The sequence below is a fragment of the Neovison vison genome, chromosome 1, assembly GCF_020171115.1.
Source record: "Neovison vison isolate M4711 chromosome 1, ASM_NN_V1, whole genome shotgun sequence".
Taxonomy (NCBI): Eukaryota; Metazoa; Chordata; class Mammalia; order Carnivora; family Mustelidae; genus Neogale; species Neogale vison.
The window spans coordinates 165,479,772-165,503,370 of NC_058091.1; the positions used below are offsets into that span (position 1 = coordinate 165,479,772).

Here is a 23,599-nt window from a genome sequence, read left to right on the forward strand (position 1 = left end):
TGGGGAAGTGGCGGTGAGAATCACATTGCCCAACTCAGAGAGAGCCCCAGAGACTCAAGCGGGATTTACACTTAACAGGAAAGCATTCTGGGGCACCTGGGTGGCTCAGTGGGTTGAGCCTCTGCCTTGGGCTCGGGTCGTGATCTCGGGGTCCTGAGATCAAGCCCCGCATCACGCTCTCTGCTCTGTGGGGAGCCTGCTTCCCCGTCTCCCTGCCTGCCTCTCTGCCTACTTGTGATGTCTGTCTGTCAAATAAATAAAATCTTTAAAAACAAAACAAAACAAAACAAAACAACAGGAAAGCATTCTGCTTGCTAACCGTCCAGTGAGAGCCCATCCAAGGAATTACTCCTGCCCTCCTCGGACAGGAGACGGACTTGGAAAAGGACTTTAGGAAGATGAAGAAAGTGATCTTAGTGGCACAAACTGCTTGGAGTGAGGCTGACGGAGACATGGAGGGCTCCGTTTTGGGGTGGGGTGGGCCCTTCACAGTGGGGTCACTGCGGCCAGCCAGCTAGTGCCCTGGAGGCCCCCACACACCCCACAAAACACCTCCTTGACCTGACTGTGAACGTGTGTCAACAGAGTAGCTGAGCAGCCTCCATTCTCACTGGGCTCACTGGAGGGTCCTCTCCACCTGCAGGGGAGGAAGTGGGGAGGTGACCTGGCTTGCTCCCCAGCCCTCCCCTAAAGCCATCGGTGTGGCTCCCTGTCCCCTCCACCTGGCTCCTGGAGAGCGGGAGGGAGCAAGGGATGAGGCCATGCTGGAGACAGAAAGCTCTCACCCACCACCCTTCCTCCATCTTTGGTTCTCAGGCATTGTAGCCATGCTTGGGAGCACCTGGGACTTCCTCTCTCCCCCTCCCCATCCCACAATCACCTGGGGCTCGTTTGCAAGATTCCTGATTCCAGGCTGTGGGGAGAAAAAGAACACAAAACCAGTGATCAGGTGTGTGGTAGGCAGAGGCGGTTCTCGTTCCCTGCCTTCCATTCCTTCTCCCCCTCTAGGGCCCTTCCAGGGTCAGGCCTAGTGGTTTTCCCTGGCTGCAGGATCCGCAGGGTCCTCAAGGATGATGGATGGCAATGGGGTGGGAGTACTTGGGCTTTTCCACAGACGGGGGACAACGGCTCAATTGTAGTTGCTGCTCCCCAAGAGGGAATCGTTCTGCTAGAAGGATGGGTGAAGAGCCTTTCTCCCTACAGGGCTTGGCCAGCTGTGAGGGTACCTTTTTTTCTTCCACCCTTTTTTCTTCCTACCTACCTTGAGAGTACTGCTTGATGAAGATCAGTACTCCAGCCGTCAGCAAGAGAAAGATCAACATGGGGATAAGCACAGCACTGGTTATCCACTGATGAGGGGGTGCTTCTGAGGAAGGCAGAGAAGAGGGGTCAACAGCCTCAGACCATGGGGCTATCTCTAAGGACCCTGGCACCCTTCCCTGCTCCTCCACATCCCCTCCACCAGGTCCAGCTCCTCACCCCAGGTCACAGTGAATGTGTGGTTCAGGCCAGAGTGTTGCACATGGCAAGTGTACCGGTCCTCCATCCTGGCTGGCACCTGCACAGCCGCCCACGTCTGGTAGGTGCCATCTCCACTGGGGCGTGTCTCCACATACTCAGTCTCTAGCACCAGCTCCTCTTCACCCAGCCACCAGCTCAATGAGATGTCCCGTGGGTAGAAGCCCCAGGCCCAGCATTTCAGCGTGATGCCGCCATCCCGAGCTGTGTGTCTTGTCACCTGCACCGTGGGCGGCTCTGCAGAGAGAGGTCGAGAGAGAAAGGCTGGTGAGAGGCTGCTCTCTGCCCACTCCTCATGTTTGATCCTGGGCTCCTCTGGCATCATCCAGGGTGGAGGACAGGGAGGAGTTGGAGACCAGGTCTCTCCCCAGGTGAGGCATTCAACCAGTGTTGGAGGAAGGGATGACCTACTGCCAGCCATCCCAAAGGGGCACAATCCTGGGAATTCCTTAGTGAGGACGTGACTTCCTGCCCCCAACCTCTGGGAAGGTTCTGGGTGGGGCTGTTGGGTCCTATGTTGATAACCCCCTTCTTCTCACAGAAACCCTATGGTTTTCTCAGAGACTACATGCATCCGCATGACTCCTTCACATGGTAGGTGCCTAACAAGAGGCTGAGTGAAGGCAAGGATGGTCCTTCCCTCACTTTGGAAGGAAGTGGTTGTGAGCGTAGCTCCAGAGTCAGCCCGGAATTAAACCCAGCCTGACTCCTATCCACACTCCCCCATGCTCTCAGGGCCTGAAGGGGATTCCTGAATCTTTGTTTTTTTCTCTCAGCATTGTTCCAAATGACACTGTGCAGGTGTGATGGTTCATTTTATGTGTCAAATTTACTGGGCCACACAGTGCCTCAGCATTTGGTCAATCCTTATGCTGGGTGAGATGCCCATTTGAATCGGTAGATGCGGTAAAGCAGACTGTTCTCCCGTGTGAGTGAGGCCCCTTCCAATCACTTGAGGATCCAAACAGGACAGAAAGTCTAACCTCCTGCCTGATCTCCTGCAGCTGGGACATCAGTCTTTTCCTGTCTATGGACTGAAACTGAAACACTGGCTCTCCTGGGTCTCTGGCTTGCCAGCCGCAGATCTCGGAACTCCCGGTCCTCCATGGTCACGTGAGCCGATTCCTTAACTCTCTCTCTCCACATCCTGTTTGGTTCTGTGTCTGTGGAGATTTCTGCCTGGTCCACCAGGTGACAGGTAGATGATATCCCCTGAGCGCTGGAAGAGCGCTCAACAGTCATGTAAGACACCAGTATGGTGCTTCCGGGAGACAAGGCTATTGTCACCATCCCTGTAATACTGACGAGGACACTAGGCACAGAAAGGGCAAGTGACTCGCCCAGGGTCACACAGCCAGCCACGATGTGGCTCTGGATGCTAGGCTCCAATGCCTGAGCTGGGACCCACCACACTCTGCTCTCATAATCACATCTTCTCTTGATATTATTTACCCTGCCTTCCCTTCAAGGACCATCCTCCCTGTTGCCTCAGCTGATTCACATGGCGCTGCTTAGTCACCAGACATCCATGGTGTGCTGGATGCTCCGACCAGCCCCACCCACCAGCAGCCGATGAGGCCTCTGCCACAGCACCCCCAACACACACCCTAGTGTTCATCCCAGTCCGTCCTGCCAGCCCTGATGGATGGAGTCAGGAGAAGTACAGGACACACCTAGGATCTGAGGAGCATGTTTAGCATGAAGGGTGTGTGGGGGCAGAGGGGCAAAGGGCCTCAGCTTCCCTGGCAGTCCCCAGGAGTCCAGGGACTGGCCTAGTGAGGAATGCTATCCCCTGGGACCTGAGATCCATTTCTGAAGGAGAACCGCAGGACGTTAAGCCCCTGGAGGGCTTTATGAATTGCCTGATTTAACATACTCACTCTATGGGTGATTAACATGAGGCCTAGAGTGAAGGCCTCACTTACCAAGACCACAGTGTGGTTCACCTTGCCTGGAATGAGGGCCCGAGATCAAGTTCTGCTCTACATGAGGAAGCCCTCGGCTAGTCAGCCTTCTTTCTGGGGCTCAGTGGGCTTAGCTGAGACAGAGGAACACAATCTGCCTCCTCGCCTCCGCCCCCAGACTCTCAAGCACGGGAGTGTGGGCCCCGCAGCGACAAGCTGCACCTCACCTTTCCGGGTGAGGCTCTGGCCGCCCAGCTCCAGGTACCTGCGCAGGGAAACGAGGCAGAGGCCTTCCAGGTAGGCCTTGTCGTACTCAGCGTAGCAGCGCTCTGTCTCCCACCAGCTCTTGGTCCGCATGGCCGCAGGTTTGGCCGACACCCAGTTCAGAGTCTCCAGGTCCAGTGACAGGTGGTCCTGCCCATCGAAGCCAAACTGCCAGAAGCCATGGGTGTGGCCGTCCTCCTGGATCTCACAGCCGAACATCCGCTGGGTGCTGTGCATGCCTGCATACGTGGGCGAGAAGGCTGCCATTTGCATGCGCTATGGGGTTGGATCCGTGAGAGCCGGAGAGAAGCCCAGCGCCTGAGGGTGCCTCTGAAGGGTGAGGGGCAGGGTGGCGGTGTTTAAAAAAGAAGGCTCCCCTGGGAACTGTCATGAGCAGCCAGGGCTGAGCAGCCAGGGCTGAGCGGCTTCTTGGGCCTCTTACAGGAGAATCCTTGGGTTCATAGCTAGAGCCATCAGAAGAACTCAGCTCTTTATGGTTGGAAGAGGTCCTCAAGAAATACTCATGGTAAGACTGGGTCACACCCCAAATTCAGATATGTGAAAGACATGTTCAGATGTGAGGCTAGCTGCTAGCAAAGTGGCTGGGGTGCTTATCCTCGGGCCCCTGGGCTACTGTGTAGCTCTTCCCAGTCTCTGGTTTTTATACCTAAGACTGGGTTTCCAGGCATGGGAGGAGGGCAGCACTGGCAGCAGCCAGCAGGGGATGGGAGCTTGTCCCTGCTGAGAGGAGGGGGTGGCCCGAGGGAACCGCTCCTAAATTCCTCCCGGGCACTGGGTAGAGCAGAATCCTCAGCTAGGTTCTCTCTCCCACCCTGAGCTGTCTGCCTGCTTCAAGTTCATGTGGCTTCCCACCCTGCATGGCAGAGGTGGTGTCTGAGAGCCTGGTAGTGGGTTTAAGGGAGGGAAACCTCTGTCAGTCTGCAGGAGTCTGGAACCCCAGGCAGCTGAAGGGGAGGCATTGTGGGGCACAAGCTTGCTGTGCTGACCACATGGGCTGGCTGCTGGAGCCACAACAGATTCTGAAGCCCCGGGAGGCCCCGCTTCGCTGTGGGGTTAGAGTTATGCATCAGGGCCATGCCTTGAACCCTCTTATGGGCTCAGGGGGGCGGCCTCTATCCACTAATGGAAAGGCATAGCTGCCCAGAGGGTCAGCTTGAAGAGTGTGCAGGAAAGGGGTGGGGCAGTGGGAGCCTCTGACGCACCAGTGCTCTGGTTGTGGTAGCCCATCACGGTCCACGTCTCCACCTGCTGCACCTTTGCCCAGGCCCTCTGCTTCTGAGTCTCTGTCTCCCAGTACTGGGCATCCACAGTTGCCATCCACGGGGCCTGGGGCTTGGCCCTGTCCACACGACTGTCATAATGGATGAAGGGCTGGTCGTCCACGTAGCCTACAGCCAGAAACTGGGGAAGGTCCGGGCCCGGCTCTGACAAGGCCAGGTAGTGGTAGTGGAGAGAGTGTGTCCCTGTGAAGACATAAGACAGTCAGACTCATGTGCCCTGCCACGAGTGTGCCACACTGCAGGCCTATGTGATTGGTGGAGATGGCCATGCAAACCTAACCAGGGTATTTGCCATCAGTAAGAGCAAGAACTGGGGATTTCGGTTCAAAAGTAAGGGTAGCCAAATAGTTTAAATAAAGAATCAATCATTCAGTCAAACATCGAGTCCAGAGTTCATGTGGTAAGTCTTGCGGACTTTAGGCTTGTGGAAGTTTTCTGCCCCTCCGCCTTCACTCAGGGCTTACTTACTCTTTACTTACTTACTGACTTCACACTCTTCTCTGTAAGTGTGATTATCTGGTTTCCCATCTCACAGTTTCAAAGGTATGATAAAAAAAAACTGGTTGTTTGGCAGCTTAATTTCTGTGGATTTATTCATTCTCCAGAGCTACCTGATAAAGTGAGACCACTATTCCTAGCTTGAACCACTGCTGCCAAGTTGGTGGCATCTTGACTGCATTCCCCACTCCCTCCTGTTCCCACAGGAGACACTGCCAGTCATCTCTTTAAGTCCAAATGCTGCCTCAAGGTTTGTTCTCCACCATCTCTAGAAGCACCAGCTTATCCATTCACCTTGGTGCTGGAGATGAGATTTAGCAGCTCACCCTGACTCAAGCTATAAAAACAAGTGCTGTATCTTTAAAAAACTTACCCCACCTTTCTCAGGGGCTCACTCCCAGAGACTCACCCATAGCTCACATTTTCTTTTTCTTTTTTTCCTTCCTTTTTTTTTTTTTTTTTTTAAACTGTGCACCGCAATATTGAGTTTGAACTCATGACCCTGAGATCAAGACCTGGACTGAGATCAAGAGTCTGATGCTTATCAACTGAGCCACCCAGGGGCCCCTCCCTTACTTCATTTTTTTTTTTTTTAAGACTTTATTTACTTATTTATTTGACAGGGAGATAGCACAAGTAGAGCAGCAGGCAGAGGAAGAGGGAGAAGCAGGTCCTCTGCTGAGCAGGGAGCTTGCCATGAGGCTTGATCCCAGGATCATGACCCAAGCAGATGCTTAACCAACTGAGCCACCCAGGCGCCCCTCCCTTACTTCATTAAGGAAGGTTTTGCTCAGGACCCTTTGGTGGCTCAGTTGGTTAATTGTCTTAGCTTCGGTTCAGGTATTGATTCCAGAGTCCAGGAGTCTTGGGATTGAGCCCCATGTCCGGTTCCCTGCTCATCGGGGAGTGTGCTTCTGCCCCTCACTCTGCTTGTGCTCACTCACTCTCAAATAAATAAATAAAATAAAAAGGTTTTGCTCAAATGCTACTTTTCTCAGTGAAGCCTTCCTTGCCCACTCTATTAAATATTTACACTCCCAGCACTCCCCCTAGTGTTTCTGTGGAGCATTACCACCACATAGAGGATGTACACTTGACTTGGCTTTTCTCTCTCTTTTTGCCGATTTTATTTATTTACTTGACAGAGAGAGAAACAGAGCACAAGCAGGGGGAGCGGCAGGCAGAGGGAGAAGCCGACTCCTCACTGGGCATGGAGCCCGATACAGGATTCAATCCCAGGACCCTGGGATCACGACCTGAGCCAAAGACAGACGCTGAACCACCCCAGCATCCCTACCTGTTTCTCTTGTTAATAGTCTCTCCCCTGTAATGTCAGTTGCCCAGGGGCAGAGATTCCTCTAAGGATCCTTCTTTCCCAGCCTAGAACAGCTTCTGGCACATAAAAGATGCTCAATATTTGAACATTCAAATGTGAAAGGAGGAGTCAAGCACATCTCCTCCCTCATAGCTCTCTTTAAGCTCCGTTGCAGCCACAGCAAACTCTGCCCTGGCCCTTTGTACCTGCTGTTCCTTCTGTCCCAGCCATGCTCCCTCTCTTCTCTTGGCCAATGCCTCTCATCCCTCAGCTTGCAGTTCAGGTGCCCCTTCCTCCAGGAAGCCCTGCTGCTTTCACCTGCCAACCCTCAGTGCAGCCTCTGCATTCCCTGTGAAACTGTAGGTTCTGAGGGGGCAGGCAATACATCTAACTGTGTCACCACTGTTTCCATGGGTCTTGGGGAGAACATCATGCTTGGCACACAGTGGGTACTGCCTGCCTTTATTGAGAGGGAAAAAAACCCAAGAGCATGAAAGGCAAGGATGATGATCACAGCTGTCACTTTTGGAGAATGACTGCTCTATGTCCTGCACCAGTCTGACTGCTTTTCTTTCATTCACTATCGCAGTTGATCCTTATTATGAACCTAGGACATTGGTGTGATTGGCCCCATTTCACAGAGGAAGGAACTGAGACCCAGGGAAGGGTGAGTACAGTACCAAAGCCATGCACTAGATAAGAGAAGCCTGGATTCTCTCCCCAGAGCCTGTTTTTTCCTAAGCTTAGGAAGAGGATGAGGAGCTCTCTTCTTGCACTGGTGAAACTTTTCATGTGAGGCAAGAGGGATCAACGTTGAAAGGGAGTGAAGGGCTGACATTAGGCCTGGGCTGGTGTGGGCCTCCTGGGAAATGACAGACTCTCAGGGTGCTGTTTCCTTACAAACCACCGAGTTAAGATTAGTGGGGTGTTCCTGGGCTGGGAGCTGTGAGCAGGGACACAGGCTTTGCTAGGAACAGAGACTGTGGCTTTTCCATGCTAAGGTGACCTACCTGGTCCTTGGCTCCACTCTGCAGTAGCTGCCTGTCCTGAGTGTGGGGCAAAGAGACTGTGTCTTTGGGTAATTGTCTCCTGGGTGATGGGGAAGCATGCACATTGTACTTTCTGTCCTCTCTCCTCCTCAGCTAAGGCCACACGGTGTGGTAGGCTGAATTCTGGACCCCTAAGACATCCCTGGAACCTATGAATGTTACCTTATAGGGTAACAGGGATTCTGTAGATGTGATTAAATTAAGGAGCCTAAGATGCAGAGAATATCCTGGATTGTCTAGGCTGGCCCTGAATGTTTCCTTACGAAAGGGCACAGAAGGACACTCTGTGACTACCACAGAAGGGGATGTGAGAACGGAACAGAGAAAGAGGCAGGAAGGTGCAATGAGCCAAGGAATGCAGCTCTAGAAGCTGGAAAAGGCAAAGAAATGGGTTCTTTCCGAGAGCCTCTGTAGGGAGCTGTCCCATGGCACCTTAGTCTCAGCCCAGAGAAGCCCATTTTGGACTTTTGACTTCCATAACTCTATGAAAATAAATGTGTGTCGTCCTTAAGCTAAAAAGTTGTGGTCCCCTTGTTATAGCAGCTATAGAAAACAAATACACATAATATGAGACCAATGTCTGATGTGTCTTGTGAGTTTGGTGGACAGTTCAAACCTAGGCACCCTGGAAGTCCTGCTACCCTGGAATAGAGAGAAGGATGCACAATCTGGGAAGGACGTCCTTTGAGAGCTGTGTCAGTTTTCAAGCTGCCTCCAAGATGGGGACCTGGTGGATGCTGAGTGAGGGCGCAGGGACCCTGGGTTCCCACTACTGAAGCAAAGAGGCCACAGAGGTGCTGATAAGCTCTTCCCTCAGTGTGAGGAGGTGGGAAAGGACAAGTGAGCCAAGTTCAGGCCTGCAGGGAAGGGAGCAACATACATCTGGTTGTTCTTCTGGGACAGATACACAATTTCCTTGCTAGATCATGTGACTATTTATGACTGTTAACTTGCTTTAACAGCCAGTGACTTCTGGTTAAAAATGAGAGGATGTCTACCCATGTATTATTTTGTAAAGTTACAAAATAGTTCTAAAGCACGTAGGTGCTGGGCCCTGTCCCAAGCACTTTACAAAATTTTGGCTCCATTAACCCTCATAACGATTTTATCGGGCAGGTACTGCTATGCCAATCTATGACTAATGGGGAAACTGAACCCCAAAGATGCAAAGTCGCCTGCCAAGTAGCAAAAAGCAGGGCCGGACAGCATACCCAGGTTCTCACAATGCCCCCTGGGCCGCATCTGCCCTTTAGTGAACCCACGAAGGGCTGACACTGTGTAGGGGCACACACAAGCAGCCCTCTCCCCACGGCATCTCCCCACTCTTTGCCCTCCACAGACACCTCCCTGGACATGGTTTCAATGGGCTCAGCTCTGCCCAGCCTTGCCCATATGGCCAGGCAGGGCCCTCCCTTTTGCCCCACCAGCAAGTACCTTCTGAGCACCTGCTGTTTATCTGGCCCTCTCAGAAGCCCTGGGGATGCTGGGAAAGCACAATGGCCCCAAGTGCATGCTCTTAGGAAGCTCCCATGAATGCAGGATAAGCAAGATAAATGAATAAAATGTACGACAGACTGGCCAGCAGTAAGCTCTGAGGAGACCAAAAAGAAAATAAATAAATAAATATATAAAGCAGAGACATACAACGTGTTAAGGGTGGGTTTAAAATTTTAGATAGAATGGAGGAGGAGTCAAGATGGCGGAGAAGTAGCAGACTGAGACTACTTCAGCTAGCAGGAGATCAGCTAGAGAGCTTATCTAGAGATTGCAAACACCTGCAAATCCATCGGCAGATCGAAGAGAAGAACAGCAGTTCTAGAAACAGAAAAACAACCACTTTCTGAAAGGTAGGACTGGCGGAGAAGTGAATCCAAAGCGACGGGAAGATAGACCCCCGGGGGAGAGGCCGGCTCCCAGCAAGCGGTGGAGCAACGGAGCACAAAATCAGGACTTTTAAAAGTCTGTTCCGCTGAGGGACATCACTCCAGAGGCTAAACCGGGGCGAAGCCCACGCGGGGTTGGCGTGGCCTCAGGTCTCGCAGGGTCACAGAAGGATCGGGGGTGTCTGAGTGTTGCAGAGCTTGCAGGTATTGGAACGGGAAAGCCGGCTACAGAGACAGAGCCGACAGTAAGCTCACAGCTTGGTGCTGCCTTGAACCGGTCGCAGGCTTGGTGAGCTTGGAGCGCGGCCGGAGGTTAGGCAGACGGGAGTTACTGGGAGCTGTTCGCTGAGGGCGCTGCTGGGGAGCGGGCCCCGGGCTCTCAGCTCCTCCCAGGAGGCCGCCATTTGTATTCCCGTCCTCCGGAAAGCGCTCAAGGAACAAAAGCTCCTGAAAGCAAAGCCTAGCTGATCAGCCCGGCCCCTGGTAAGGACCGTGCAATTCCGCCTGGAGCAAAGACACTTGAGAATCACTACAACAGGCCCCTCCCCCAGAAGATCAACAAGAAATCCAGGCAAGACCAAGTTCACCTACCAAGAAGTGCAGTTGCAATACCAAGGAGAGCAGCAGAATTCCAGAGGAGGAGAAAACAAACCACGGAACTCATGGCTTTCTCCCTGTGATTTTTTAGTCTTGCAGTTAATTTAATTTTTTTCTTTTTCATCTTTTTTTCTCTTCTACTGCTAAAATTTTTTTTAACTTTTACCCTTTTCTTTTTTAACGTTTTTAAACTAGTTTATCTAATATATATATTTTTTCTTTTGTATACTTTTCCTTATTCATTTTCTATTTTTGAATTCTTTTTTTTTTTTATTTTTGAACCTCTTTTTATCCCCAAATCAGAAGAGATCCCAATCTCTTCAATCTCTTTTTTTAATTCTTTTTTAAATTCTTGATTGAATTTTTAATTCAATCTCTTTTTTTAATTCTTTTTTTTCTTTCTTTCTTTTTAAACCTCTTTTTATCCCCAAATCAGAAGAGATCCCAATCAGAAGAGATTGGGAGATCCCAATGAGAAGAGATCCCAATCAGAGGAGATCCCTCACCCAATCAGGAAGGGGGAGAAATCCCAGATTTCTCCCCCCTCACGATTTGGGATCTCTTCTGATTTGGTTAAAGCATATTTTCCTGGGATTGTTGCCACCCTTTTAGTATTTTACTTGCTCCTTCATATACTCTTAGCTGGACAAAATGACAAGGCGGAAAAATTCACCACAAAAAAAAGAACAAGAGGCAGTACCGAAGGCTAGGGACCTAATCAGTACAGACATTGGTAATATGTCAGATCTAGAGTTCAAAATGACAATTCTCAAGGTTCTAGCCAGGCTCGAAAAAGGCATGGAAGATATTAGAGAAACCCTCTCCAGAGATATAAAAGCCCTTTCTGGAGAAATAAAAGAACTAAAATCTAACCAAGTTGAAATCAAAAAAGCTATTAATGAGGTTCAATAAAAAATGGAGGCTCTCACTGCTAGGATAAATGAGGCAGAAGAAAGAATTAGCAATATAGAAGACCAAATGACAGAGAATAAAGAAGCTGAGCAAAAGAGGGACAAACAGCTACTGGACCATAAGGGGAGAATTCGAGAGATAAGTGACACCATAAGACGAAACAACATTAGAATAATTGGGATTCCAGAAGAAGAAAGAGAGAGGGGAGCAGAAGGTATACTGGAGAGAATTATTGGGGAGAATTTCCCCAATATGGCAAAGGGAACGAGCATCAAAATTCAGGAGGTTCAGAGAACGCCCCTCAAAATCAGTAAGAATAGGCCCACACCCTGTCACCTAATAGTAAAATTTACAAGCCTTAGTGACAAAGAGAAAATCCTGAAAGCAGCCCGGGAAAAGAAGTATGTAACATACAATGGTAAAAGTATTAGATTGGCGGCTGACTTATCCACAGAGACCTGGCAGGCCAGAAAGAGCTGGCATGATATTTTCAGAGCATTAAACGAGAAAAACATGCAGCCAAGAATACTATATCCAGCTAGGCTATCATTGAAAATACAAGGAGAGATTAAAAGCTTCCAGGACAAACAAAAACTGAAAGAATTTGCAAACACCAAACCAGCTCTACAGGAAATACTGAAAGGGGTCCTCTAAGCAAAGAGAGAGCCTACAAGTGGTAGATCAGAAAGGAACAGAGACAATAAACAGTAACAGTCAACTTACAGGCAATACAATGGCACTAAAATCATATCGCTCAATAGTTACCCTGAATGTTAATGGGCTAAATGCCCCAATCAAAAGACACAGGGTATCAGAATGGATAAAAAACCAAAATCCATCTATATGTTGCCTCCAAGAAACTCATTTTAAGCCCAAAGACACCTCCAGATTTAATGTGAGGGGGTGGAAAAGATTTTACCATGCTAATGGACATCAGAAGAAAGCAGGAGTGGCAATCCTTATATCAGATCAATTAGATTTTAAGCCAAACTATAATAAGAGATGAGGAAGGACACTATATCATACTCAAAGGGTCTGTCCAACAAGAAGATCTAACAATTTTAAATATCTATGCCCCCAATGTGGGAGCAGCCAACTATATAAACCAATTAATAACAAAATCAAAGAAACACATCAACAATAATACAATAATAGTAGGGGATGTTAATTTCCCCCTCACTGAAATGGACAGATCATCCAAGCAAAAGATCAACAGGGAAATAAAGGCCTTAAATGATACACTGGATGAGATGGACATCACAGATATATTCAGAACATTTCATCCCAAAGCAACAGAATACACATTCTTCTCTAGTGCACATGGAACATTCTCCAGAATAGATCCCATCCTCGGTCCTAAATCAGGACTCAAACAGTATCAAAGGATTGGGATCATTCCCTGCATATTTTCAGACCTCAATGCTCTGAAGCTAGAACTCAACCACAAGAGGAAGTTTGGAAAGACCCCAAATACATGGAGACTAAACAGCATCCTTCTAAAGAATGAATGGGTCAACCGGGAAATTAAAGAAGAATTGAAAAAAATCATGGAAACAAATGATAATGAAAATACAACAGTTCAAAATCTGTGGGACACAACAAAGGCAGTCCTGAGAGGAAAATATATAGCGGTACAAGCTTTTCTCAAGAAACAAGAAAGGTCTCAGGTACACAACCTAAATCTACACCTAAAGGAGCTGGAGAAAGAACAAGAAAGAAACCCTAAACCCAGCAGGAGAAGAGAAATCATAAAGATCAGAGCAGAAATCAATGAAATAGAAACCCATAAAACAATAGAAAAAAATCAACCAAACTAGGAACTGGTTCTTTGAAAGAATTAATAAAATTGATAACCCCCCTGGCCAGACTTATCAAAAAGAAAAGAGAAAAAAAAAAAGAAAAGAGAAAAGAAAAAAGAGAAGAAAAGAGAAAGGACCCAAATAAATAAAATCATGAATGAAAGAGGAGAGATCACAACTAAAACCAAAGAAATACAAACTATTATAAGAACATACTATGAGCAACTCTACGCCAACAAATTTGACAATCTGGAAGAAATGGATGCATTCCTAGAAACATATAAACTACCAGAATTGAACCAGGAAGAAATAGAAAGCCTGAACAGACCCATAACCAGTAAGGAGATTGAAACAGTCATCAAAAATCTCCAAACAAACAAAAGCCCAGGGCCAGACGGCTTCCCGGGGGAATTCTACCAAACATTTAAAGAAGAACTAATTCCTATTCTCCTGAAACTGTTCCAAAAAATAGAAATGGAAGGAAAACTTCCAAACTCATTTTATGATCATCACCTTGATCCCAAAACCAGACAAGGATCCCATCAAAAGAGAGCTATAGACCAATATCCTTGATGAACACAGATGCGAAAATTCTCACCAAAATACTAGCCAATAGGATTCAACAGTACATTAAAAGGATTATTCACCACGACCAAGTGGGATTTATCCCAGGGCTGCAAGGTTGGTTCAACATCCGCAAATCAGTCAATGTGATACAACACATCAATAAAAGAAAGAACAAGAACCATATGATACTCTCAATAGATGCTGAAAAAGCATTTGACAAAGGACAGCATCCCTTCCTGATCAAAACTCTTCAAAGTGTAGGGATAGAGGGCACATTTCTCAATATCATCAAAGCCATCTATGAAAAACCCACCGCAAATATCATTCTCAATGGAGAAAAACTGAAAGCTTTTCCACTAAGGTCAGGAACACGGCAGGGATGTCCATTATCACCACTGCTATTCAACATAGTACTAGAAGTCCTAGCCTCAGCAATCAGACAACAAAAGGAAATTAAAGGCATCCAAATCGGCAAAGAAGAAGTCAAATTATCACTCTTCGCAGATGATATGATACTCTATGTGGAAAACCCAAAAGACTCCACTCCAAAACTGCTAGAACTTGTACAGGAATTCAGTAAAGTGTCAGGATATAAGATCAATGCACAGAAATCAGTTGCATTTCTCTACACCAACAACAAGACAGAAGGAAGAGAAATTAAGGAGTCCATCCCATTTACAATTGCACCCCAAACCATAAGTTACCTAGGAATAAACCTAACCAAAGAGGCTAAGAATCTATACTCAGAAAACTATAAAGTACTCATGAAAGAAATTGAGGAAGACACAAAGAAATGGAAAAATGTTCCATGCTCCTGGATTGGAAGAATAAATATTGTGGGGCACCTGGGTCGCTCAGTGGGTTAAAGCCTCTGCCTTTGGCTCAGGTCATGATCCCAGGGTCCTGGGATTGAGCCCCGCATCGGGCTCTCTGCTCAGTGGGGAGCCTGCTTCCTCCTCTCTCTCTGCCTGCCTCTCTGCCTACTTGTGATCTTGTGATCTCTGTCTGTCAAATAAGTAAATAAAATATTAAAAAAAAAAAGGAAGAATAAATATTGTGAAAATATCTATGCTACCTAAAGCAATCTACACATTTAATGCAATTCCTATCAAAGTACCATCCATCTTTTTCAAAGAAATGGAACAAATAATTTAAAAATTTATAAGGAACCAGAAAAGACCTCGAATAGCCAAAGGGATATTGAAAAAGAAAGACAAAGTTGGTGGCATCACAATTCCGGACTTCAAGCTCTATTACAAAGCTGTCATCATCAAGACAGCTTGGTACTGGCACAAAAACAGACACATAGATCAATGGAACAGAATAGAGAGCCCAGAAATAGACCCTCAACTCTATGGTCAACTAATCTTTGACAAAGCAGGAAAGAATGTCCAATGGAAAAAAGACAGCCTCTTCAATAAATGGTGTTGGGAAAATTGGGCAGCCACGTGCAGAAAAATGAAATTGGACCATTTCCTTATACCACACACAAACATAGACTCAAAATGGATTAAGGACCTCAGTGTGAGAAAGGAATCCATCAAAATCCTTGAGGAGAACACAGGCAGCAACCTCTTCGACCTCAGCCGCAGCAACATCTTCCTAGGAACATCGCCAAAGGCAAGGGAAGCAAAGGCAAAAATGAACTATTGGGATTTCATCAAGATCAAAAGCTTTTGCACAGCAAAGGAAACAGTTAACAAAATCAAAAGACAACTGACAGAATGGGAGAAGATATTTGCAAACGACATATCAGATAAAGGACTAGTGTCCAAAATCTATAAAGAACTTAACAAACTCAACACCCAAAGAACAAATAATCCAATCAAGAAATGGGCAGAGGGGGCTACAAGGATGGTCAACATTCGCAAATCAATCAATGTGATACAACAAATTAATATGAGAAGAGTGAAGAACCACATGGTCCTCTCAATTGATGCAGAAAAAGCATTTGACAAAATCCAACATCCGTTCCTGATTAAAACGCTTCAAAGTATAGGGATAGAGGGAATATTCCTGAACCTCATCAAATCTATCTATGAAAGACCCACAGCAAATATCATCCTCAATGGGAAAAAGCTTGCAGCCTTCCCATTGAGATCAGGAACAAGACAAGGATGCCCACTTTCACCACTCTTGTTCAACATAGTATTAGAAGCCCTAGCAACAGCAATCAGACAACAGAGAGAAATAAAAGGTATCCAAATTGGTAATGAAGAAGTCAAACTCTCTCTCTTCACAGATGACATGATTCTTTATATGGAAAACCCAAAAGACTCCACCCCCAAACTACTAGAACTCATACAGCAATTCAGCAACGTGGCAGGATACAAAGTCAATGTGCAGAAATCAGTGGCTTTCTTATACACTAACAATGAAAATACAGAAAGGGAAATTAGAGAATCGATTCCATTTACTATAGCACCAAGAACCATAAGATACCTGGGAATAAACCTAACTAAAGAGGTAAAGGATCTGTACTTGAGGAACTATAGAACACTCGTGAAAGAAATTGAAGAAGACACAAAAAGATGGAAGACCATTCCATGCTCTTGGATCGGAAGAATAAACATTGTTAAAATGTCTATACTGCCTAGAGCAATCTATACTTTTAATGCCATTCCGATCAAAATTCCACCAGCATTCTTCAAAGAGCTGGAGCAAATAATCCTAAAATTTGTATGGAAGCAGAAGAGACCCCGAATCGCTAAGGAAATGTTGAAAAACAAAAATAAAGCTGGCGGCATCACCTTACCTGATTTCAAGCTTTATTACAAAGCTGTGATCACCAAGACAGCATGGTACTGGCATAAAAAGAGACACATAGACCAGTGGAACAGAGTAGAGAGCCCTGATATGGACCCTCAACTCTATGGTCAATTAATCTTCGACAAAACAGGAAAAAATATACAGTGGAAAAAAGACAGTCTCTTCAATAAATGGTGCTGGGAAAACTGGACAGCTATATGTAGAAAATGAAACTCAACCATTCTCTTACACCGTACACAAAGATCAACTCAAAATGGATAAAAGACCTCAACGTGAGACAGGAATCCATCAGAATCTTAGAGGAGAACATAGGCAGTAATCTCTTTGATATCAGCCACAGCAACTTCTTTCAAGATATGTCTCCAAAGGCAAAGGAAACAAAAGCGAAAATAAACTTCTGGGACTTCATCAAAATCAAAAGCTTCTGCACAGCAAAGGAAACAGTCAAAAAAACAAAGAGGCAACCCACGGAATGGGAGAAGATATTTGCAAATGACAGTACAGACAAAAGGTTGATATCCAGGATCTATCATGAACTCCTCAAACTCAACACACACGAAACAGATAAACACATCAAAAAATGGGCAGAAGATATGAACAGACACTTCTCCAATCAAGACATACAAATGGCTATCAGACACGTGAAAAAATACTCATCATCATTAGCCCTCAGGGAGATTCATATTAAAACCACATTGAGATATCACCTTACACCAGTTAGATTGGCCAAAATTAACAGAACAGGAAACAACATGTGTTGGAGAGGATGTGGAGAAAGGGGAACCCTCTTCCACTGTTGGTGGGAATGCAAGTTGGTGCAGCCTCTTTGGAGAACAGTGGGGAGATTCCTCAAGAAACTAAAAATAGAGCTTCCCTATGACCCTGCAATTGCACTCCTGGGTATTTACCCCAAAGATACAGATGTGAAAAGAAGGGCCATCTGTACCCCAATGTTTATAGCAGCAATGGCCACAGTCGCCAAACTATGGAAAGAACCAAGATGCCCTTCAACGGATGAATGGATAAGGAAGATGTGGTCCATATACACTATGGAGTATTATGCCTCCATCAGAAAAGATGAATACCCAACTTTTGTAGCAACATGGACGGGACTGGAAGAGATTATGCTGAGTGAAATCAGTCAAGCAGAGAAAGTCAATTATATGGTTTCACTTATTTGTGGAGCATAACAAATAGCATGGAGGACAAGGGGCGTTAGGGAGGAGTAGGGAATTTGGGTGAATTGGAAGGGGAGGTGAACCATGAGAGACTATGGACTCTGAAAAACAGTCTGAGGGGTTTGAAGTGGCGGGGGGGTGGGAGGTTGGGGTACCAGGTGGTGGGTATTATAGAGGGCACGGCTTGCATGGAGCACTGGGTGTGGTGAAAAAATAATGAATACTGTTTTTCTGAAAATAAATAAATTGAAAGAAAAAAAAAAAAAGAAATGGGCAGAGGACATGAACAGACGTTTCTGCAAAGAAGACATCCAGATGGCCAACAGACACATGAAAAAGTGCTCCATATCACTCGGCATCAGGGAAATACAAATCAAAACCACAATGAGATATCACCTCACACCAGTCAGAATGGCTAAAATCAACAAGTCAGGAAATGACAGATGCTGGCGAGGATGGGGAGAAAGGGGAACTCTCTTACACTGTTGGTGGGAATGCAAGCTGGTGCAACCACTCTGGAAAACAGCATGGAGGTTCCTCAAAATGTTGAAAATAGAACTGCCCTATGACCCAGCAATTGCACTACTGGGTATTTACCGTAAAGATACAAACGTAGTGATCCAAAGGGGCATGTGCACCCGAATGTTTATAGCAGCAATATCCACAATAGCCAAACCATGGAAAGAACCTAGATGTCCATCAACAGATGAATGGATCAAGAAGATGTGGTATATATACACAATGGAATACTATGCAGCCATCAAAAGAAACGAAATCTTGCCATTTGCGACAACATGGATTGAACTAGAACGTATCATGCTTAGCGAAATAAGTCAAGCGGAGAAAGACAACTATCATATGATCTCCCTGATATGAGGAAGTGGTGATGCAACATGGGGGCTTAAGTGGGTAGGAGAAGAATCCATGAAACAAGATGGGATAGGGAGGGAGACAAACCATAAGTGACTCTTAATCTCATGAAACAAACTGTGGGTTGCTGGGGGGAGGGGGGTTGGGAGAAGGGGGGTAGGGTTATGGACATTGGGGAGGGTATGTGCTTTTGGGTAAATTGGAAGGGGAGGTGAACCATGAGAGACTATGGACTCTGAAAAACAATCTGAGGGGTTTGAAGTGGCGGGGGGGTTGGGAGCTTGGGGTACCATTTGGTGGGTACTATAGGGGGCACGGCTTGCATGGAGCACTGGGTGTGGTGAAAAAAATAATGAATACTGTTTTTCTGAAAATAAATAAATTGGAAAAAATATTTTAGATAGAATGGACAGGGAAGCCCCCCTCCACCCCCAAGGAGACTCCTGAATAAAGACCTGAAGGAGCCATGTAAAGGTCTAGAAGAGAGCTTTCTGGGTCTGCAGAAGGGAAAGCTAGTGGAAAGGTCCTGGGGGCAGCAGTATTCTTCTGATGATCCGAGGCTTTTGCAGTAACATGGGAGAAAAATAAAATGGTGGTGTGACTCAGGAGCTGTAGATGTTAGCAGCAGTGGGGAAAGAATGGGTTGACTCCCAAGTCCTTCCTAGGCTTGTCCAGATGGTTCCTGGAATGGCCTGGATACAGCCTCTGGCCTACCTCTCCCTGCCAGGGAGGTTCTGGTTTCTGGCATCTGCTATGCCTTGGACTACTTCACCCATGGTCCACACCCTGGCATCTGGGGCCCATACCAGGAGTCAGGGGACAATTCAAGGACAAATTCATGATTGTGGCCCCTCATCCAGCTGGCTTGCAGCTATTGCCTTCCACAGACCCTATCAGGGGGCTACCCATTCCTTCTTCCCTGAAAATCCCACTGCTGTCTACTCTGCCTACTAGACGGTCCTGGGAGCCTGGCCTGCCCTCTGGGTGGGAGGTGCTCCCAGGCTGCCCATACCTCTCTTTTTGCTCCGGGAGGACAGTATGAGCTGGAACTAGGTTCCTCCTAGCTAACTGGATCCAAGACAGATCCTCATGCCTGGTGCTCCAGCCCTGAGTGCGGCAAAAGCAGTTGAGGAATCATTAGGCTACCTCTGTAGTTTTCGGGGGGAGCATCCCTACTAGCCTGGGGTTAGTGCCGGCCACAGTAAGACCACAGCAGGAGGAAGTGGGGGCCACATGGCAGGTGTCCACAGGAATCTGCTTATGCTGTGACATGCTGTGACATGCCCGTCGCTGCCTCAGGCCCCATGTCATCAGCCCCCCCCCTTCTTCCGTCACTGCTGTGTCCTGGTCACTGAGCCAGTTCGCCAGCCCCACAAGAAAGGGGCAGTCCTGCCCTCTTTCACACAGCTTCCCTCTTTCTCTGACTGGTGGGGGAGGGAGGTGCCCCACCCCTTTCCTACAACCCACGTGGCATTGCCACTCTCTAGCTGTGTGGCTCTGTTGCACAGCTCCAGGCTTTGATTTCCTCATATGTAGGCGAGGGCAATTACTTGACCTGTTCCACAGTGCTGGAGCGTTCAGTGAGCTAATAAATATAAAGAAGTACAGGCAGGGAGAAAGGGCTCTGCAGATATCATGTGCTTAGCCTTCATCCTTTCCTATCTGGAAAGGAGAGGTGGGGATGGGAAAAAGAGAGCTGGAGTGAAGAAACCCCCTGGGGCACCCTTCAGAGGGTCTGGCCTCTGTGTCCCCCACCAGGGCAAAGACAGCCTACCAGATTCCCAGATGTGGAGGTGCCCTCCTGCATCACTGGGGGCCCCTGGCCTCTGCCATCTTGCCCCTTTGTCAGCAGGTGGGCAATCCCTTACCTCCAGGCCATGGCTTGTTTTCTAACTTCAGGTTGACTAGTTCTGCCATCACCATCTTCGCTAAGGAAGCTGGGCCATCGGCCACCACGGGCAACCCCCAGGGGCTCTCTGCAAGGGGGAAATGGAAAAGGGAAGTATGATTCTCAAGGCATAAATATGTTACACATCCTTGTCTCTGCTTAGAGAGATGGTATGAAATGATGAACAGAGGCACGCTGGAAGGGAAGAGGGATAGGGAAGCCTTGTCTCAGGATTGACTAGAAACTTCTTCAGCATGGAGGTATAAAACCAACAGGGCTGAGTTCTGGGTCTTGGTGCCAGAGCTTTAGAAATATTGATTTGTGGCATTTTTTACTGTATTCCTGTGAGGTAGGCCCTGATGGCGCCTACCTGGAAGCCAGGGCTGAGTTGCCCCTACCTCTGCCAGAGGTTCCCCACCCAGCTATTCCAGCCCCTCTTGGATGTTCTGCTTGGTCCTGCCCAGCTCTGTCCACTTGCTCAGCTGTGTCCTAGCATTACCCATGTGGCGAACAGCTGGTGAGCACCTATTACAAGTCAGGCACTGAGCTAGGTGGGGGGTGGATGTCAGGACAGAGATAAACCAAGACCATCATGGGCCTAAAAAAGCTCAGGTCTGACAGGGAGGACACAACAAACAAGTAGGTCCAATAAGCTGAGCAGAGCTGATGAGTGCCATGGCGCAGGAAGTCCCAGCCAGAATACCTTGGGGTGGGAAGGTGCTGGGGTCAGGGGCCTTCTAAGCTGAAACCTAGAGGGGACCTCAACAGCTGTGAGTTACGAGGCAGGGGGCTGGGTAAGGAGGGAAGAACATTCTAGGCTAATCAATCTAGTGTGGTTACAGGACCACCTGCCTCAGTGCCACCTGGGAACTTGCTAGAAATGCAAATTTGCAGGACCCAACCTAGCCCTACTGAATTTGAAACTCTGGCTGGGGGTGAGGGGGGGTCCAGCTTTCTGTAGTTCAATAAGCCCTCTGGGTGATTCTAAAGGTTGAGCCACTTCAAACTTCCCTGCTGCAGCACTCATGATACCTGCTCCATGAAAGCCACTTCCTCATCTCTAGCTTTGGAAATGAAAGCCGGGCACCCAGGAATGTTGTGAGGGGGCCTTCTTCTGGCTACCTCCCCTCCATGTGCCATCTCTCTCCTACGGTTTAGTACACCCTGGGGTTATCTCTTCCCTCCTTCTCCTCGGCTTGGGGTCCCGACTCCTTAGGTCAGCCCTGGTCAATCCCTCCATAAGATGACAGGGCCTATGTGCAAACACCCTTGACCATCTCTGCCACACAGGATTGGAATCACCTATATGCCCCTATATTACACCAAGGGAGAGTTGTGGGGACTGTGTGAACCTGAAAACCAACACAGTCTTGGCCCAGAGACACAGTGGCCCATGCCCCTGGGGTCCTGTTCCAAGGACTGAACTCTCCCTCAATCTTTCCAGATATCCAAGGTGATTCTCTTTCAAATGTTTTCCATGGGTCGCTGAGGGCTGAATCCTGTGTGTCCGTCCTGTTGACTTCAGGAGCCTCAGCTTGGAAGGAATAAAGAACCTCTTGACTTTCACTAACCTCTGGCTGAAACTTAGCCTTTCTCCTATGGTGAAGGCAACAAAGCTGTGCTGGATTAGCAGGACCCGTGCTTTGGATTTGGACAGAAGCCACAGGTGCTTCTGAATCGCATGACAGTTGTTGCAGACACCTGGACATATGCTCTGCTCTCACTGGTTCCCAGTTCTGGGAATTGTTGCTATTTAGGGCTATAACTTAAGGTGTTAACTTAGTAGCACACATACTACACCTCACACATTTGTATTTCTAGTTAAATTCTATTAACTACTATATTAAAATTTTTTAATAGCTTTATAGAAACATAATTAGATTCCTTTGTAAGCCTATATATTTCTATTTACTTATTCATGTTTGTTTATTTAGACAGCACGCTAGAAGGGAAGGGGCAGAGAGAGCCGGAGAGTGAGAATCTGAAGCAGGCTCCACCTCGCACTCCTGGGGAGTCTTATGGGGGCTCCATCTCAGAACCCTGAGATCATGACCTGAGCAGAAATCAAGAATGGACATCAAGACTCCCAAGCTTAAATGACTTAACAACTCAGGCACCCCCCCCCACCATGTATTTCATTTTATGCATTAAAAACATTCTGAGACCGGGTCCAAGCCATAAAAAAGGCTCAGAACTCCGACTTTAGATCCTGCCAGAAGCATCCTCCCTGGGCCCTAGTTTAAACTTGTAAATATTAAATTGAGGACTGCTTTGTGAGTTGAAATGGCTTCTTGTATGTGAAGCACTTCAAAGAGTTGAGCCTGAGAGTGACCCCCTCTTGGTATTACTGTGATAGTGGACACTTCCCCATCTGTGCTGATAAGCGTTCCAGCATCTGTGTGGCAGGAGGGCGAGGCCCCAGGGCAGCGGTGGGGAAATCCAGGATGAGGTCAGGCTCGGGTAGCAATGTCAGAAGAATTAAAACTGGGAAAGAATGGAAATTCCGGGCCAGGTCAGAGAAACCCTCGTTGCACCTGTTCCCGCCCCTCCCCCACCCCACCTCAGGGGACGCCCTGGTAACCCGAGACCGCCTCGTCAAGCCTCCAGGGACACCCACCGTGAAGGGCGGGAGCCTGCCCGAGCTAGCTGGCAAGGGGACGTGCCTGCTTCTCTGATTTCTGCCCCCATCCCCAGGGCCTCCCGGGATGACCCAGCCCCAGGAACCGAGCGGCGTCCAACGGGGGTTCCCACGGGGACCCCCAAGAAGCTAGGGCACCGGCCGCGTCCTGGCCGGCGTCACCGCCAGCCCTCCGCGTCCCGCCGGCTTCCCGCAGGGCTCTAAGCCAGACGCGGGTGCCACAGTGGGAAGCCCCAAACGTGGGCGCTAACCCAGGGCTCCACGCCACCTGCGGGCCTGGGTCGGCTCTCACCCGCCCCGCTCTCCAAACCGGGAAGTGGCCTCCGATCGCCCCAACCACGCGCTGCCGGGCGTCCCCTGGGGTTCTGCCACAGGGCCCCCGCCTCTCCGCCCCATCACCTGGCGCGCTCTCCGGCATTAGACACCACAGCTGCAGGAGCAGCAGCATCGTCCGCGGCGGCGTCCAGGCGCGCGCGCCCCCGAGGACCCGCGAGCTCGGGTCAGCCAGCCTGGCGAGCAGCCCCCGGGCGTCGATTTCCCCGGAGTCGGTCCTCAGCTGTGCTGGGTGGGGTGTGCTGGCGCTAAACCTGGAGAGCTAGCGCGCGGGTCCGTAATGGGGCGCTGGCGCGACCTCAGCTGACCCGCTGCG

The 23,599-nt window shown here is 48.3% G+C and overlaps 1 protein-coding gene across 1 annotated transcript; it reads right to left on the reverse strand.

Moving 5' to 3' along the window:
- Positions 1-223: 223 nt before the first annotated feature.
- Positions 224-23,599, reverse strand: LOC122915401 (H-2 class I histocompatibility antigen, Q10 alpha chain-like). The gene is made up of 8 exons (XM_044262213.1): positions 23,350-23,599; positions 20,293-20,400; positions 4,910-5,170; positions 3,650-3,925; positions 1,480-1,755; positions 1,262-1,366; positions 881-913; positions 224-637 (listed from the first exon to the last, which is right to left on the reverse strand). Exons 1-8 carry the CDS (start codon positions 23,396-23,398, stop codon positions 579-581), a joined length of 1,167 nt encoding a protein of 388 aa, XP_044118148.1. The 5' UTR covers positions 23,399-23,599; the 3' UTR covers positions 224-578.

Excerpts from the sequence above, each read along its gene's own strand:
- LOC122915401 (XM_044262213.1), bottom strand. The coding sequence starts at position 23,398 with ATGCTGCTGCTCCTGCAGCTGTGGTGTCTAATGCCGGAGAGCGCGCCA. Across the intron at positions 1,367-1,479 it reads CACATTCACTGTGACCTGGG|AAGCACCCCCTCATCAGTGG; the intron begins GTGAGGAGCTGG and ends TGCCTTCCTCAG. Across the intron at positions 914-1,261 it reads CATCAAGCAGTACTCTCAAG|CCTGGAATCAGGAATCTTGC; the intron begins GTAGGTAGGAAG and ends TTCTCCCCACAG.